This window comes from Pyxicephalus adspersus, chromosome 1, assembly GCF_032062135.1.
Source record: "Pyxicephalus adspersus chromosome 1, UCB_Pads_2.0, whole genome shotgun sequence".
NCBI classification, from domain to species: Eukaryota; Metazoa; Chordata; class Amphibia; order Anura; family Pyxicephalidae; genus Pyxicephalus; species Pyxicephalus adspersus.
Genome location: NC_092858.1, coordinates 58,777,322 through 58,796,258, shown reverse-complemented (window position 1 = coordinate 58,796,258; position 18,937 = coordinate 58,777,322). Strand labels below are relative to the sequence as shown.

At 35.3% G+C, this 18,937-nt stretch overlaps 1 protein-coding gene across 1 annotated transcript in view; it reads right to left on the bottom strand.

Moving 5' to 3' along the window:
* The window catches only part of GPC6 (glypican 6), a 318,418-nt gene that overhangs the window by 180,993 nt on the left and 118,488 nt on the right, over nucleotides 1–18,937 (bottom strand). The window contains exon 3 of the mRNA XM_072411039.1: nucleotides 11,401–11,792. Coding sequence (XP_072267140.1) covers nucleotides 11,401–11,792 — 392 coding nt within the window. The remainder of the gene's footprint in view (nucleotides 1–11,400; nucleotides 11,793–18,937) is intronic.

Genomic DNA, 18,937 nt, shown 5'->3' with positions numbered 1-18,937 from the left:
TTTGATTTTAAAAGATAAATGAATGATGCAAATGAATACTTATTTTTTGTGTTTTACTTTTCTATTGTTTATTTTTTTTAATTTTTTTTAAATTGTATTTTTATTGAAAAATTTTCAACAGAATTACAGAACAGAAAATAACAATAAGATCCAATAACATAACAGGTGTAGAAACTTGTAAAGCTGTATAACGATAGGTCCGAAAGTGTTGGACAATTGACTTTGACCATAGGAACAACAGCACAATATACACAAACTCAAGAGACAGTATATGAATACAACAGTGTCCATACATTTGGGAGTAGCGATCTCACGTAGTCCATGTGAAAAGTGAACGTCAGTCCATACCAGAGGCAATAAAATACATGTGTCAAGTATCATAAAAAAGAAAACACATACAGTAAAACGAGTACAAATTTCCTGAAAACCAAACCCAAAGAACAAAAGGGAATGGGGAAGGGGGAGGGGGAAGGAGTGTGACTGCAGCCTAAGTCAGTAGGACTCTGGGAATCAACTGGACAATCAAGCATAATATTGGTCCCAGCTTTCCCACGTTTTTTCATAATTTTCCATGGTATTTCTAAGGAGAGCAGTAAGGTACTCCATAAGCTGCACTTCCTGAATCCTCTTATACAGATCCTCCATGGAGGGGGGCAGAGTAACCTTCCACTTAGGAGGGATCAGTGTCTATGCAGCTACCAAAATATGCAATACCAGTTTGCGAGATAATTTGGGTAACATCTTAAATGGTTGGCCTAGGAGGTGGGTTAGAGGATCCAGGGATAACTGCATTTGAACCACCTCTGAAAGCAATGACTTAACTCGAGACCAGTAACTTTTAATAACCAGAAGATAGACAGAACCAGAAGATGTGCTCCAGGGTGCCTCGGGGGTCCCTGCAATGCCATCAGTTAGGATCAGTACCCGGGAATAGCTGCTGGAGTACAACCGGGGAATGGTACCATCTGAAAATGATACAGGTTTTCTTTATGTATTGTAGAAATGTAGCTCTTATTAGCAGCCTCCCAAATCTCCTGCCAATCATCCAAAACCAGGGTCCGTCCCAACACCTCCTCCCATTTTAGCATAAATTTGACATTGCCTGAGGTTTCACGAACTGGCGTGCAGGAGGTGGTATATAGAGGAGACAGCGCCCTTAGAGTACGGGCCTTCCGCACAATCTCTCAAAAGAGGTCAAGTTCTGGAACGTGGCAGAGGGCTAGAGAACTAGGATAAAGTGCCTAATTTGTAGGTAAGCATAAAAGGAAGTATGAGGGAGGTCAACCTTATCACAAAGCTCTTCAAAGGTAAGTAAACATTTCTCCACAGGGTGTAACAGATGTCTGATTTGAAAAAGGCCTCTCTCCCTCCATGGCCCCGACATGACCCCCGACAAACTATCCGGGATTTGTGGGTTGCTAATAACTGACGTTAGCCTTGAGGCCTTTGATGAAAGGCCATAACTATCCTTGCAAGACCTTCATAGGTTCCTTGTAAAAACCATGGATGCAAGAAGGTCATTCTCATTCAGAGACAGGAATGAACTCCAAAGCATTACGTTAGGGTATGCATGAGCGATCAAACTTTCCTCCAAGTCCCTACAAACACTGGAGGGATGGGGAGATGTCCACAACGGAATATACCGTAAATGAGCTGCTAGATAGTTCTTGTGCAGGTCAGGAGCCCCATATCCCCCAGTTCTCTAGGGATGCAAATAATGTGTTTGGCAAGTCTATATGTCTCTTGTATGCTCAGATAAATTTCAGGAAATCAGACTGCAATTTCTTTAGTACTCCAGATGGTACACAAATGACAGGGTCTCGAAAACAAAGTAATTTGGGGAGGAGCATCATCTTTAAGACAGTTATCCATCCCAGCAGAGACAAGGGGTAGTTTTTTTCATTTACTTAAGAGAGACTGAAGCTCTCGGATCAATGGTGGGATATTGTGGGAGTATAACTGATTATACATAGGGGTGAACACCCAAGTATCGAAGGGCTGAGTCCCTCCACACAAAAGAGTAGGAGGACTGCAGAGCTGATACTTGTGTGGGGGCATATAAAAAGATAAGGTATCTGATTTTGATGCATTAACTTTGTAACCGGATACTTCACCATAAGTACGTAGTTCTCTCCACAAATTCGGAAGGGAAGTGGTCGGCTGAGTTAATGTCAAGAGAACATCATCTGCATACAATGATATTTTAAAGTATATTTCCTTAACAGGCACTCCCGTAATGTCGGGGTTGGATCTGATGTAGGCTGCCAAAGGTTCAATACATATAGCAAAGAGCAGGGGGGATAAAGAGCACCCCTGCCTGGTACCATTTCTAATAGGAAATGATGAAGAGGAGGCGTGGGGTAGTTTAACTGAGGCTGAGGGGGATTTATAAAGCGACTTGATCGCCTTCATAAAGGGTCCACAAAAACCCAGTTTGCGTAGAGAACATGAATGGCCAACCAAGGCAGTCAAATGCTTTTTTAGCGTCCAGGCTAAGCACTACTGATGGTGTTTTCCTCTTATTAATATTGTCAATATTAGTAACAGCCTTTCTAGTATTGTCACTAGCGTGATGAAAAGGTATGAAACCAGTCTTATCACCATGAATGAGGGAGGGGGTGATTTTTGATTGCTGGGTAGCCAGTATTTTTGTGAAGATCTTCAGGTCTGAGTTTAAATGTGCTATGGGCCTATACCTTAAACAATGCATTGGGTCTTTTCCCAGGTTAGGTACTAGAGTGATGTGGAAGCCAGCATAGACAGAGGAATGGGCTTACCTTTCAAAAACTCGTTAAACAAGCCCAGAAGATGTGGAAGGAGTTCTGGCAAAAAAGTTTTATGTTTTATAATACAGATAAGGCAACCTATCCGGACCCGGAGCTTTAGAAGAAGGCAGATGTCCAATCGTTTTCGAAATTTCAGCTTCAGTGATAGGGCTATTAAGCTGTTACAGATATACAGGGTTGAGTTTGGGAGGGTCTATACCAGCTAGATATCAAGTCAAGCTAGAGTCAAGTTTCAGATGCAAATCACCCCCAAGAGAACATTGGGTTTGGTGTACTGTTTGATATAGATTTGTATAATAGGCCTCAAATTGTGAGGCAATATGGGAAGGGTCATATCTCACCACACCACTCTCATCCTTAATAGCCACAGGGGAGGCATTAGCCTGCAGATCACTCAATTTGAGAGCCAATAGTGTGTTAGCTTTGTTGCCCTTGTAATAGTATAGTTGACGGGTTCTCTGCATCATCCAACTAACCTTCCATAATTCCAGGGCCCGCAGTTTACTATTGTTTAGATTTAATTTATGTATACCTATTTTTATGCATTTAGTTACTACCCACAAAAGGCCATTCCTCTACAGTAAACATTGTATAATATCCCAATCCCATTCTTAAAAAACACTTCTTTTCAAAGAATAGATCTGTCTAAAAACACATATTTTCAATTATGAACAAGTAGAACACCACTAAAATGCACTGGTTCCATTGATGTCACCATTGGTGACCCATATTTTCTTTACAGTAACACATGCAGAAGTGAGGTGAAATCTCAAGTTAAAAGGAAATTTCAGTTTTTACAGTTGTTACCAAAACTGTTGATGGTACAAAATCTGTCATCTGAGAACTGTAGCTAAGCCAATAAATGAAGGAACATCTCCCCGTGCTCTCCAATAGAAAATGATCAAATGTTCCAGCTCTGTCAAACTTTATCCAAAACAAAAAAAAAATGTCAGGCTGATGGTGTATTTATAATTTTTCATTTCAATGTTATAGAAAATTATCTGAAATGCATTTCATATTCATACAGTAATATAAAAAAATTAAAACGTCAAAGGCATTTTAATAATAATACCAGCAAAGTAGTGAGGTTAATAAGCTTGAAATTCCTTCTGCATAAATATTTATTTAACATTATTAAATGTTGCATATGAAAAAAAAGATTACTGGTCTTTGCATTTTTTTCTAATTACTATCAAACGCCACATTGTATTTCACTTTCTTCTAATAGGAACAATCTGTAACCTGTCCTCTTTTATCATAAAAAAAAGAAATGATATGTCAGTGATATAAATTTATAGGCTCTGCTGTATGCATCTAACTTTTACCACATCAGCACTATTAATATATCTGTCAACCATTATTTAAATTCTTTTTGATATATATATCAGCTCATAACTTGCATGCTGCACAAAATTGCCTTGGGGAGCATTCTCATCGCTGTGTATCACTGAAGGGAAATAGTAAACCTATATTTGAAATATTACCTGTTATTAACTATTGATGTTCCACATAATGATTGTACAGGGAAGTTACAAAAGAAATACATTCAATGATGTCACAACACCCAGGAGTCAGTATAAAATCCTTGTTCAATATCTAATTAACAGCTGGATTCAGATATCACGTCGCACTATGATCAAGGGATGATCATTTTAATGTGTGAATCTAGCTGAACCCATTTATTCTAGTGTGGGATATAGTAAGAGAGGATTGTAAGCCCGTGGGGCTCTATTAGAGAGATGTACCCTTATCCACTGTCAAGGTGACAACAGAATAAAAAAATATATATATATATCCTGTTTCCCTGAAAATAAGACCTAAGCCGAAAGTAAGCCCTAGCATGCTAATCATGCAAGGGTGGAATATAAATCCTCACCCGAAATTAAGCCCTATTGGCTTCTTCGGAGGGTGCCGTCACGTGGTACACAGAGGGATACCAAGAGGAAGGTGAGAGAAGAGAGAGAGCAGGAGATTTTTAAAGCAATGGAGCAAGGGGTGAAGAAATTGCAGGGTTAATTAACCTATGGTACTCTGGTGTTATACTACAACTAATAAGAGGTTGGTGGATTCTCTTTTCAAAGGGTATTGCTAGTATTTCATTTATTAGCAGCAATGCATATTTGATTGATTTTTTTTTTTTTTTTGCTTCTACTCAGATTTATATTGGTTACTGTTTGTGGTCAACAAAGCTTTGGAAGTTTTGTTTCTGTGTCTGCATGTTACTCTAATTTAGGATGAAATTTTTGTAAATGCTTATATGACATAGATAAAATAATCTGGAAATATATGCTTATTAAAATGTAATATTGGGTTCTCTAGATTTATGAATAAAGAAAATAAATGTTAGTATTTTAAATATGTACTTTTTTATTAAAATGTTAGTTGTACTCATTTTGCATATATTACTGCCAGAAAAGTCCCATGTTTTTTGGTTTGCTTTTGTATATATTTATATATAAGAAAGGCTGTAGTCCCTGCCAATATGTTATCTGTGCTTCTTCATAACCAAGCCCTGTATTATTCTTTGTAATAGAGGTCCAGATTTAGCAATAAAATCCTAACAGGGAATCTCCTCAATCTCTAATCCTCACAAATAATCTAAAATAGATAGTTATGGACAGACATACATTTGACACTAGATTAGAGTCTGAGGTATATTTACTGGTATTGGAAATGCTCGTTTAGCTTTGTAAACTTAAAGCATTCATTTTCACCTTGAAAACTCAATATGAAAGGGGAAAAACAAGACCTTTGATTCACACACCACTGGATTGGTAAACTCAATATTCTTAATTTAAGTTAGGTTTTTTGCTAAGATAAATAAACATTTCCTTAGCAAAGAGAAATATATCTACTCCTTTAGTAAATCAAACTGAAAAAAAGACTGAGGACTTTATCAGTCTGGTGATAAGCCTTGATTTTCCAACAACCTGGTGTGGGTTGGTGACTATTGTGTATTTAATAACTGCAGTTTTTCATAAATGCATTTAGCTGTTTAAATATAATTACACTTTAATGTCTTAACATACCATCTACCGACCATGTCCTAATATGAAGCAAAAATTGAATTTAAAGAAATAAAATGTATTAGAAAATGCATTTAAATTTTGGTATATTCATATGTAATAATTTTATATTTGATATTCATACATTTTAAAAAGTCACAATGATGAATTTATATGAGTCAATAATAATAATTGAACAATATTTCAATTACATTCCAGATTTCAAAATAAGTATTGTTAGAATTTTATTAATGGTATTAATTTTACTAACAATACTTGTTTTTATTTCTATAGGGATAGATTATATAATAATGAGAGATCCCTAAGTGATTGGTCTATATGATTTTGTTTGTCCAAGTTTGGGAAGCCACAAGATTGGGGAAACTATACATATGACATTTATTAATCAAGCCATTGACGGCCCAGCTAAACAAAGATGAGGAAAAAACAAAAGTTCTAAATGCTAATTTATACTGTAATATTTCCTGAATTGGGCATGGATATCAAAGAGCATTGATTTGATTATAACTGTACTTCCATATGTAAGAAGCTAAAGAGTCTGTTATTCCTATACACACATCACACACTCATACTAGCAGACACAAGAGTTAGACAAGGAATTTTGCTATAGCTTTACATACTATGTTATACTCTGCACTATATTATTTATCCTGTAACCAAATAATATTTTTTTCTAAACACATTTTGATCTCTACGCAAGAGCCAGATTCTCTGGTCCTTAAGCACTACTCATTCTAAATGGTATTTCATAAAGTTATGAAGTACCTAAAATAATATTCTACAACTATATATAAATAAGTGTATTGTATTGAAGAATATGGTAGAAATTCACAATTTTAAGATTACCATTAAAGTTACTTCTGAATAGCTCACCTATGTGCAGGGGCAAGGGAGCAGATAAGTACAATACAAGGAAGATGAAGGAAAGAAGTAAAACCAACTGCTGGGCTACTGAGTAGAAATGTCCCTTTAATGATGATAGTAGTATTAATTTCATATGTTCAAATACCTAATTTTTTATTTTATTTTTTTCAATCACCAGACCAAAAGAGTCCACACCATGTTTTAAGTTTCAAAGTGGCCACATATAACTTAGGTACCTACTTAGGTATGTAGGTGATTAAAGGTGGTAATACATGGAGGTGCAGCAATTATTTTTTAAGTAACACCAAAATTGTGTTGATAATCTTAGACAAAAAAATTGTTTATTTGACTCATTGTGCTTGATTTAATAAATTTATCCAAGACTGGAGAAGATAGACTTTCATGAAGAAACTTTGGTGATCCCACAAACCTAGAATGGATCTGGTCCAGGACTGAAACAATTGTCAACTATTAGCAAATGATTTATAAGAAATCCAATTCAGGTTTGTAAGATCATCCAGGTTTACTCATGATAGTCTATATTCTTCAGTCTTGGAGAACTTTAATAAGTCAAGCCCGGTGTATCTCTACAGAACAACATGTGTTTCTTTAAGATTTGCGAGAACTTAAAGGTTCCTCTTTCCAAGAACAACCATAACCTAGTGGCCTATTTGCCCTTAATTTACAAACTTTTTGCAGTACATATAGCAACTACCCCTGGTCTAGATGGTTGGTCCAGTGCTTCCCTTATAAAAGTAAATTCACTTTATTTTTTTATCATTCATATTGCAAAGTGAATGCACAAATCTTAAAATGAACATGCAATTGAATTGAAAAGCCTTTACATATTTTCTAAATCAACCCCAGTGAGTAACAATTTATAATCCTATAATTGAAAAGAAAAAAAATAATGCTGACTCCCATGGTCTCCAATGTGTTCCAATATGCAAAACTTAAGTTTTGCCATCTATTTAATGTATTCATAATTCCTATCCAGTTTTACCTGATACTTTTGGAAATCACTCAGTATGTATATAAATGACTTATTATTAAGATAAACACTTTCAGATGAACTGAAGATGGTAATATTAGGATTCCTTGGTGCACATGACCTCGCTCCCACCTGCTGAGCTGTATTCATTAATGCTATGCATGGACATATTTTAGTCTTCTCCCATATCCAATTACTGTATTTTGAGCAGCATCCAACAAATTCCTGTAACTTAATTTTATTCTACTAAAATATAAGCCATAATTGATTCATTCTAAGCCAATTAACCTTGGCAGGTTACAGTCTCTTACAGACTTGCACGATCCTATGAATTATTATTACTAGTATTGCAGGATGTCAAGAAGCGATCATTAAAAGTGTAAGTACATATGCTTAATGATTGCCACACATCTGCACTGTAAAAATGTCTTACACTTTCAAAAGGTCTCCTTAAAAAAAAAAAAAATACTGTGCAAAAATATCTAATAAGCAGAGAGAACAATGTATGAAAACCTTTTAATTAGATACACCTGTGCTCAGGCTTTGGCCATTAAAATATTCACATTTTCTGAAGAGCAGGAATTTGAGATATATAGATATATATATATATATATATATATATATATATATATAATGCTTTAGGAAACGGAATGAAACCCAACTTAGGGGTGTCTTTTGTGATCTTAGAGGATGAATTATATCACAATACGTGTTGCTAGAGAGGTCAGTATAAGTATAAGACTTTCTTTAACTCATACTTTAAAGGAAATCATTGTCATCAGGCCAGGAGGCAAAAGGAAATCAAAATAACAGAGCCCAGATAGCAATGGAATTTTAGGTTTCCTCCCTCCTTACTTTTTATGAATTTTAAAAAAAAGTTAGCTTCACGCTATAACTGTTGATGTAAATGGACTTGTTGCTCCAGCCCTGATATGAAGTGTCTGTAGTTTTTCCACTTATTTACTTACTTTACATACTTTGATGTAGTTAACTGCTGATTACAGTGTGCTCTGTAGCCATGGAATCAAAATGTGCAGTAAAGGTTTTAAAGTAGGCAGTAATAGATTATTTATATAAATTAAATAAAGGAGTGGCTGGGCCTGTTAAGAAGAAGAACTCTGATAAACCATGATTACATTAAATGTTATTTCCATGTATAGTAGCTATCTAGTAAGCTACCAACAAAGAGAACTGGAATGTGAACATATGGGCTTCACACCCATTATATTTTTAAATTGTCCGGATGCAACAGCAACACTGTGTTTTTGTGCGCCAGAGATAAACCAGAAGTCCCGTTTATGTCTATAGTTGATTCTTAGAAGTTTAAAAAACTCCAGACTATTTAATTACATAACAAAACAGAATGATATCTGGTACAAGACAGGCATACATATTTCTTGGCTGTTAGTTTATGAGAATGGTTGAGGAATAAAAAGCATGTGCAAGTGACATAAATCAAGAGCATTGATTACAGAATTATTGTGGTATGCTGTGAATAATCCTTACAATGTTGTATTGATAAGTATGGAAATGGTTACCTCCCTATGACACAGGAATCTTTATTTCATTAATGTGATTAATTCAATAATTGATTCACTAACTACACTGCTCACTGACTCAGACTGATTCCGTCATTAAGTACCCATGCCTCCCTTAAGACTTAGTTACTTAGCCATGCTTTGACTTAATCCTTAAGTATCAATAAGGATTGCTATCTAAAGCAAAGTTTATCTATTAGGACAGTACATATATATTTATATACTGTATATTATACATTTAAACGAAGAGAGAGATCGAAATAGTTTTATTAAATTCATGTCAGAAACGTTTACATAATACTGATGTGTGCACGGATAGTTTAAAAGGAGAGAATTCTAACCTAACTGACAATTCTGTAGATGATAACAACAACAAAGGACCCTTGTACAATCGTTTTATGGGTCTGCAAAAGCAGCTAGATGAATGTAAAGAGGTTGGGGAAAGAGGAGTCAGAAGGAAGGTAAATGCAGGTTAGATGAAAGTCAATTTAAGGTAAGAAGTAAGTCAAAAGCTAGTCAGATAAAAATAGACTTTTTAACATAATAACTGGGACTAGTTAACAACTTAACTAAGGACTTTTGAGACATCTTCATAATCATATCACAATATCACATAAATCTTTTTAAAAACCATGATTTATTTATACGTTACAAACCAGAAGAACATCTTCTAATCTTTGTCACAAATGTGGCAATGTAAAAGTACTAACTCAGTCCAAATTTCTTTGACGCGTTTTGCAAATTCTGCTTCCTCAGTAATAATAGGACCAACATCAAAATGATGACACCCATCTGTTAGACAACTCATTCAAAACGATTGTCAGTCTATTCTAGAATAAAAGGATCTAAAATAAATCAACTAATATACAAATGGGGTTCACCAATAACCTTTCATTTTCAGCATGGACAAAGTTTTTTTCAGAGAATATATAAACTTCCTAGCTGCAACCTTTCTTTATTTGCTTAATAGAACACCATTTGAATTACAGCTTTGAAAGATTAAAGGAAAGGGTCATTTTAAAAACAAGCACAAACATGCTGTGATAACATAAAATTAGTTTGTTAGTAAATCATCCTCTAAATCTCCAACATAGGCATTCAAGCATTCCATTTACTGGTTCAATGAAGGTCTCATTGCCTCTTAGGTCTCTTAGTTGTAATCCCTTTAAAACACATTTGGCAGAACACAGTAAATTTCTTATGCTGTGGCCCCTTTTTGATGCAGTTAAAATCTGGAAACCAAAGTTAAAAGAAGACGATTTAAATGAAGCGGTTTATTTTTTACTGTTACAACTTCTTATGAAAAAGTAAATAGAGAAGAACAAGAAAGTACCTTAATTTAAGATGTTATTCTATAAATTGAGAGATGTTATCTTAAGGTCTCCATTTTTTCATTGCAACTCAATTTAATCGTAACTGGACTTGTAATAGGATTACAATTACCCGAATCGATGTACAAGGGCAGGTGAACTAATTATTTTGTTTCTGTGTAGCAACCACACAGTTATCACTATCCTTTCTGATTTTCATCAAACTTTCAGTTTTTAACACAATTCAACCAGGTATTTATACATATATTCTAAATATATATTTTTTTCTTCTCCTGGGTATTTATTTTGATTTTTAGATTATGCAAAAGTGCAGATAAATTTAATAAGCTTTTTGATTTCAAAAAAAGCTCAGAACATTCAAATTTAAAAACAATATAAAGGTGAATAAAAGACACCATAAACCTAGATTTGTTATAATATTGAAATAACTTGATCTTATGTACAAATGTTTTGGGAATTAAAGCAAATGAAATTTATTTTTCTATACATTCTGCCAATTTAGGTTCTATATTAAAGAAGTAGAGCCTATATGGGAAACGACAGATTAAGCACTAAAAACAAAGACATTCCTTTGAGGGACATTCCAAAGAGTAAAATATAGAGGACCAATGTTAACAGTATTTACTACTATACAGGACCTATTTAAAGAAATATCCTCTTGGATTTTTCCTGGTCTTAATGAGAAATGTGTTGACTACTCAGGAAGTGAAAAAAACAAAAAACTTTAAAGCAACATACACACAAAGTTGTTTTTTTTTGTAATATAATAGATGGCTAGACAAAAAATAAGTTTTGCTGAGATATACAGTTTAAAGAAAAATGTTAAACTTTAGCAAACAATGTAAATGGGGATTTTGTTCTTACCTTGGATACCCTGTTAATAACCTCTCGGCCTACTGCAAGACCTTGGACAAAAGTTCGAGCTGCAATAAAAGCTTTAGTTACTTGAGTTTTAAGCTTCCTTGGTACTTCCCCAAATGGTTTCAGCTGGTCAATATACTTGCTTACACACTCAAGATATTCTTCTGAGAAATGATATTGAGGATTTATCAGCTGAAACATGCGTTCCAAAATACGCGCCCAAAAGTCATTTAGCATCTCTTCCAAATTGACATTTCCTTCTGTGTAGTAGCGCTTGAGCTCCATGAATAAATCCTGGAATACCTCTGAATGCTGAGTGTACAAAAGCCCATATGTCCTTACAAATATTTCATTTAGGGATCTTTGTGCATTTTCCAGAAGTGATTTAAAAAAATCTAGACGAAGCAGAAGAAACATTAAAAGTGTTAGAAAGTAACACAACAGAATAATTTTAAAAAATGTTCAGTTACTGATATTATCATTGTATAAAATTATTGCATAGTAACCTATACATTTCCAGATATAAATATTTGCAGTGTGATAATTTCTTTGGATAAAAAAAACTTAACAAAAAACTTGTTTCGGCTTTTACAAAAATATATAAATGTCTTGTCATTGATAAAAAGATATAGCCCCTATTTAATAAATGATAAATTGTACAGCTGGAAATATTGCTAATAGATATAATGCTAACATATTTTTTTTAATAAATAAATATATATATATATATATATATATTTGGATTACATTTTTAGCATTTATCATTTCTTGGGCTACATTCATCTTATGTGACTTAAATCAAATTAGTTTTTACATTGATAGAGGTACTATTTTTAACATGCAATTAAGGAAAGACAAGTAATAATAATTATATAATTTTATGGCAAACATGAGATTAGTATAGTCACATAGACACAGATATCACTGGTTGTTAATTTTTGTATTTTGGGTCACTTTTTTGTATGTGTTGGTGGTCACACTACACTGGATATTGTAGTTATTCACTATTATTCTAGGTGGTGTTGCTGAGGAATATTGGCAATGAAAATTATTTTATTTATATATTTATTTCATTGTGAAAGTGGTAAATACATGAAATTCAAAAGTGGATGTTGAGTTCCCCATCCCTTGGACATCAATGCCCAGTATTAACTGAAATGTCTGTAGCACACGTGTGATCTGGGAAAAAGAACAAGAATAGTAAGTTATTGAGTTAATTGAATTAATTGAATTATTATTTGTCAGTTGTTGAAAGAATTTTTATTGATTTTGTTCTGTTATATCAGAGGTCAGCAAACTTTTTTGGCCACTAGGCCATTTCAGGGGTAGGCAAGATCACACTAGGCCAGACTCTCGCTCGAGTCCTGCCCTAATGGCTCCACCCCTCTCCCCAGGTACGCCACCTGAAGTGAAATCCCTTTCCTCTGCAATGCATACAGAGGAGAGGGAATGTTCCCTATTTACCGTGACGGCGAAAGTGTTAATGCCAGCCACGGTAAATAGGGAAGGGATCCACAACACGGAGGCTTAAAAGCCGCATGCGGCCTGGGAGCTCTGGTGCCTCCGGCTTCAGTAGTTTGTTCTGACTCCGCCATGGGTTGCCAGCCGGGATTAGGCCGGAGTGGCCAGGGGGCGTTAGGCCAGGACAAACTACCGGCTAGGTCATATGCCTACCTCTGTGTTATATGCAAGCTCTCTAGACCTCCTGAGGAAGTGAACGAAAAGCGTGGAGACACTGTTCATCTAAAGATTCCATGTGTATTTGCTGTAACAACCAAATCTATAAATGAGTGCCTAGTTTTGAAGTGTTTTTAAAATTCCATTATAATAAAAATGATTGATTTTTTACCTTTGTATGACATTGTAGTGGTAATAATCACATAATTTGGATGTTAAACTGCCAAAAAATACCTATTCGTGGTTTATGTTGTTTTAAAATATTATGAAATGTTTTTTCCATTCAGATCTCATTGCTTTCTAATACAAGTATAATGCAAAAAAAAAAAAACAAATGGAAAAAGAGCAAGATCACATGACCTTAAAAAGTTTAAAAAGTCATGTGAGTAGCCTTTCCTCCAATCACAGAGGATTACTCAAAAGAACCAATGGAATGTATTTTATGGAAACTTATGTAAAATTTGTGGTGTGTTGTAACACTTCAGTATCCAGTGGGGAGCAGATCTACTTCCCTGAAGGAATATAGGAAAATTAAAGTTTTTTTTAGGAAACGTTTTGTTACTGAAAATAGTCTATTTAGTTTTTGTCCATACTCCTAGATCATTGATATTCTTTTGTTTGAAAGACAGGCAGCACACACGACATCCAAGAGTTGTTGGGAAACAAATACAATGTAACTAAAGTGTTGGGTGCAAGGACTTTTCTCCAAAAAGGATAGAAGCACACCGATCAATTATGTTTTGGTATTTTTTCAGCAGTGTTGTGCTGCAAATTACATTTACATTTAGAATATGGTTAATACGAGAACCAAAAAATATAATTCATTTATACATATGATTACATTTATTAATCAGTGAATCAGACATTCCCTCAGACTTTCCTTTTTGGGAATCTTACCGGTCCATGTGTTTCAATGAAAGTAATGGATTCCTACCAGTGAAACGTCAGATAAAAGGAGCCTAATGTGAGACTAGTAATCACAGTGCTAAACTATTTAGGAAATGTAGAAAAACTAAAAGCTGTTGGAGCAACGTGTGTGAGTTAGATTGGTCTTCAGGACTGACACAAACACAACCAAGGAGCACCCTGCTAGGAGGTCTTGTATACAATATGTACATAGCAAGTTCTCTGAGCTTCAAAGAGATGCCAAATATTCTATAATGTGAAATGCAACAACTGTAACATTGTATTTCTGGATATTTTAAAAATGCAATTATGATGCTAACACTTCCCGCTACCTATGTATCAGCATAATGTCACTTTGTTAAAGTATTAATTTTAACATATTGATGAAATTTTGGAAAATACCAAAGAAAACTTATCAAGCACTCTGCTTGTGCAGCATTTATCTGCTAGACCTGCTTTATTCAATTTATGTGGCATCAAAACATTATTTGAAAAAGTATCGATTTCTCTTTAAGGTCACTGGAATTAGAAATTGATCCAACATCGTCTTCTTGAGATATTGAAATATACATTTATCTCCCATTCCAGTCTATGACATGATATATTAATTCAGCCATCTAAACTACTATGTCCACCTCTGCACGCATATGTAAAAATAAAGGAAAATAATACATTTGAATTTTTCCAATAAACATTGTGAAAGTACAATAGTAAAACTGTATGTTTTATTTTAAAATATTTTAAAATAATATATATTGAAGACATAAGAAAAAATACGAATGACACAAAAGAGTCTATGCCAGTGTAGGTTATATTGAAAATTATAAAATGCTTCTGCTGTTTGCTCTAGCTCAGTCCATCCTGACTAGGATTATTGCCAGCTGCTTGCCCGATCTTGGTTCATCTTGACTAGAAGTATTGCCTGTCGTCTACTGGACCTTGGTATCTGATCCCTGGTTGTGCCAACACTGAAGCACTCTGTTCTGCTCCACTCTGGTAGGGAGAGCCTGGGGCCCATGACCTGGTGTTGTCCATGTGGCAAAGTAGTACAGGTACAACTAGGGTCTGGTGAAAAATTAGAGAGAGGGAAGTTTCAATGCTCAGCATTCTGCAGCTGGTCTATATTGTAGTCCAATGTGTGTCAGCAGATGAAGTCTTGTACTGCCATGAAATTTTGCAATAACCTCCATGAGTTACACAGATTTCTGCAGACAGAAGACAATGACTTAAGTCACTCAATGACCAAGTCAGTGGCTGCTGACGTTGCAAGTTAATTGCAAAGCTCCTGATCACAGTGTTATCAGCAAAATGCTAGACAAGAGGTCAAAGGACCTGTTGGAACAAGCCCTATAAATAGAAAATAGGTAATAGGGGGGCCCGTGGGAACATAGCCTAAGTAAAATAAAAAGCACATAGCTTTTCCATAAATCAAAGTTAGGTATAGGCAAAGTAAAATCTGAAGAATATGTTTTTAAAGTTGGTGAAAGTTTATTGCATAATAACCTTATGCTATATTCCAGTTTAAATAAATCCTTCTACTAGCTTTAATAAACTTTTTTCCCCTTATAAACTATAACGTTAATTTACAGAAAAACCACATGCACCTTTAATTTTGGTTACTATTTTATATTAAAAATACTGCATGCTTTTATATTTTCTTTCATTTTGGATATGCGCTCACACTTCTCCCTGTCCAGGATGTTGGTGACAATACTATGTTTAAGGATTTTGCAAAGAAGAATACATTTCTCCATTTTGACCAATTCAGTGTAATTTATTGATTAATTCAGTGTATTTGGACTTTCTGAGCAACAGCCATGGTCACCCAATTTTATATTAAGCCTTTTTAATAAAAGGGAAAAAGGGATGTGTTTGGCTTAAAATGTGTGTCTGGGCAAACAAAGACTAAAATATTTTCAGTGCAAGCTAAAGTAATGCTGAAAGTACATAAAAGTGCTTTCATTTAATTCAGCTACCCTAAGCAATTGCCCATGAGTGCCATTATGGAAAATACATCCCTGCTCAGAGCCAAAAGACAAAATTCTGGATGCCCACTTGTAGCAGTTTATTATTAAGAGAAACGTATTGAGTTTCGCTATGCTAGATCATATAAAATGCTTCTAAAGTCTTAACTGCAACAATTACACATTGGTCCAATATATGTCAATATTTATATTATAATATACTGTAACTGGTTTTAGCATTATGATTTAATTTAATATAAGGCCTAACACAACAACAAATTTTACATGGTTATCTTTAGGGCTCATGTATTCAGCCTTCAGGCCACTTTCCTTCTTCCCCAAGTAAGTCAATATGAAAGCAATTCCTTAAACAACTCCAATACAAAACAAGAACCTCTGTAGTGAAATCAATTAACGAGGACATTCCTAAAGGCATATTGTAGTTGATTAGCTTCTGAGATTGAAATCACTTTATGCAGGCTATTACAGGCATAGTATAGAAAATTGAAATTCAGATATCAATACAGCCTTGTGTATGCCTGTGTAATCCTATCAGTCAACTATTCACATGTATAAAAATTTAATACTAAATGCAATTAGACTGCAGTGTCCTATGGTTGTCAATTAACATGTATAGCGATTTTATTTGTAAAAGTTAGGATGCTTAGTCAGTACTTAATATTACATATACATGTAGCTCCTACATATGCTCTCAGAGACTACTATACCTGGCATAATGGGCCAGTTTTTTTAAAGCTCTCCAAGGCTGGAAAGGATACACTTTAATCAGTGAAGCTGGGTGATCCAGCAAACCTGGAATGGATCTGGTCCAGTACTGAAAAACATTTGCTAGCAAATACCAAATAACTTTGAAGAAATCCATTCCAGGTTTTTTGTATCACCCAGCTTAAATGATGAAAGTGTATCCCCTCCAGCCTTGTAGAGCTTTAATAAATCAAAATAAACATAATGGGTTATTAAATATTAATAACCCATTATGTTAGTTTATTAGTTTATGTTATTATACTATTAGTTTAATTTCAATTCATTTTCAAAAATGGGGGTCACAAGTTTAGAACTTGTGAAAATTGAACATTGGTGTTTCTGTTTCAAAAGAAAGTATGTCAGCCCAAAATTGAAATTGCAAATTAAGAGCCCAATAAGAGCCCAAAATTGAAATTGCAAATTAGGGCCCCTTAAATAGAAAGAAGCATTGGGGTGGGCCCTAAATTAATACATATCTTTCACAAATCATTTACTAGTAATACTATGCTATCCTGACTGCTTCTCCTCTTTGAATCACAATCACAACTTCTCTGGAACACAGAGGCGTAGGAAACCGAAGATGTAGGTGCAAGTGGAGGACACTTGTGGCTAACACCCCCCCCCCCCCAAAAAAAAAAAAATTAAATACTATGGCATTATGAGAACATAAAAAATCTCTATCAAAATACGCTGTTTGCTCATTTACATATATCTGTCCACTTTTCTACCTTGAACACCAAATTCTCTAGAATGGAGAGGTGCAGGGAAACAAAAATAAAGGTGAAAGTTTACCATTCCAAGGAAATTTGAGTTCAAGTGTTAGAAGTGGCAGTAATGTGTAACAGGGCAGGGCAGTGCATTTTGATGGGCAGAGTGTTTTTATATTTAACCTCCCTAGCGGTCTAATTCTGTCCAAATCTCCATGCAAAAACCGGTACAGTTTTTTGCATGGAAATTTATTTTTCATTGTAGACTATAATTCTTAGGCATAACTCACCGATATTTATGTCCATCCATAATCAGAACCCAAAGCACTTCTATTTAAACAACAGGCAAGGTCACGTTGGGACCCTAGTCACGTGCCCAAATCTCAAGTGCCCAAAATATAAGTGCAATGGGAATTAATCCAGGGAATTCCATCATCATCATTATCATTCTCTACTAACATCACTGCTGAATGAATTCACCATCTTCATCTGCCTGCAACTAATGTTCATTTATCTCTAATTCTACAGGTACGTCTCCCACTCTGCCAAATCTCAGCACTGTGTATGCAATTGTTTTCCCCTGCAACCCTCTTCTGATATTGTATATGGTACGTCTCCCACTCTGCCAAATCTCAGCACTGTGTATGCAATTGTTTTCCCCTGCAACCCTTATCTGATTGTATATGGTACGTCTCCCATTGTAGATGAATTTATTGCACCAACTTTAATCTCCTCATAGATTTATCTGTTCACTATCCCTAAAGCTGCGTACACACCTGCAATTTTTCTCGTTGGAAAGGATCTTTCACGATCCTTTCCAACGAGAAAAGACTGCACGATGCATGAACGATGCTGTACATACAGCACCGTTCATGCTCTATGGAGAGGGGAGGGGGAGAGCGACGGAGCGGCACCCTGCTGCGCGCTCTCCCCTTCCCTTTCATTAGGATCGGTCGTCGTCCATCGTCCATGGATCCGCCAGGACGGTCGTCGGACGATGGACGACGACCGACTGTACACACGGCAGATTTTCGCCCGATAATTGGCCGATACCGATTATCGGGCGAGAAAAATTTGCCGTGTGTACGCAGCTTTAGTTCCAGCTGATTGCACATTGATATTTATTGCCCTGCCAACCCCTCTCCTTCCAAGGTTCAACTGATATCCCAAATTCCTTGTTACTCTGATCAGTTCATCCATAATCAGAGCCCAAAGCACTTCTATTTAAACAACAGGCAAGGTCACATTGGGACCCTGGTCACGTTCCCAAATTATAAGTGCAATGAGAATTAATCCAGGGAATTGACACAGGAATTGGAACAGATTTGGACATACTATTTTACTCTACTACTTCTACCTCCTGCCTTTGGGCTGATTTATCCACCTGGACTCCAACATATTCTCTGCTGCTGCTGCTACCATTCTAAACTGGTATTTCATCAAACCATCTCTGACTGAATCATCATCATCCTTCACTCCTGGAACAAGTTTACAAGCCTCACTTGAACCCATATTATTGGA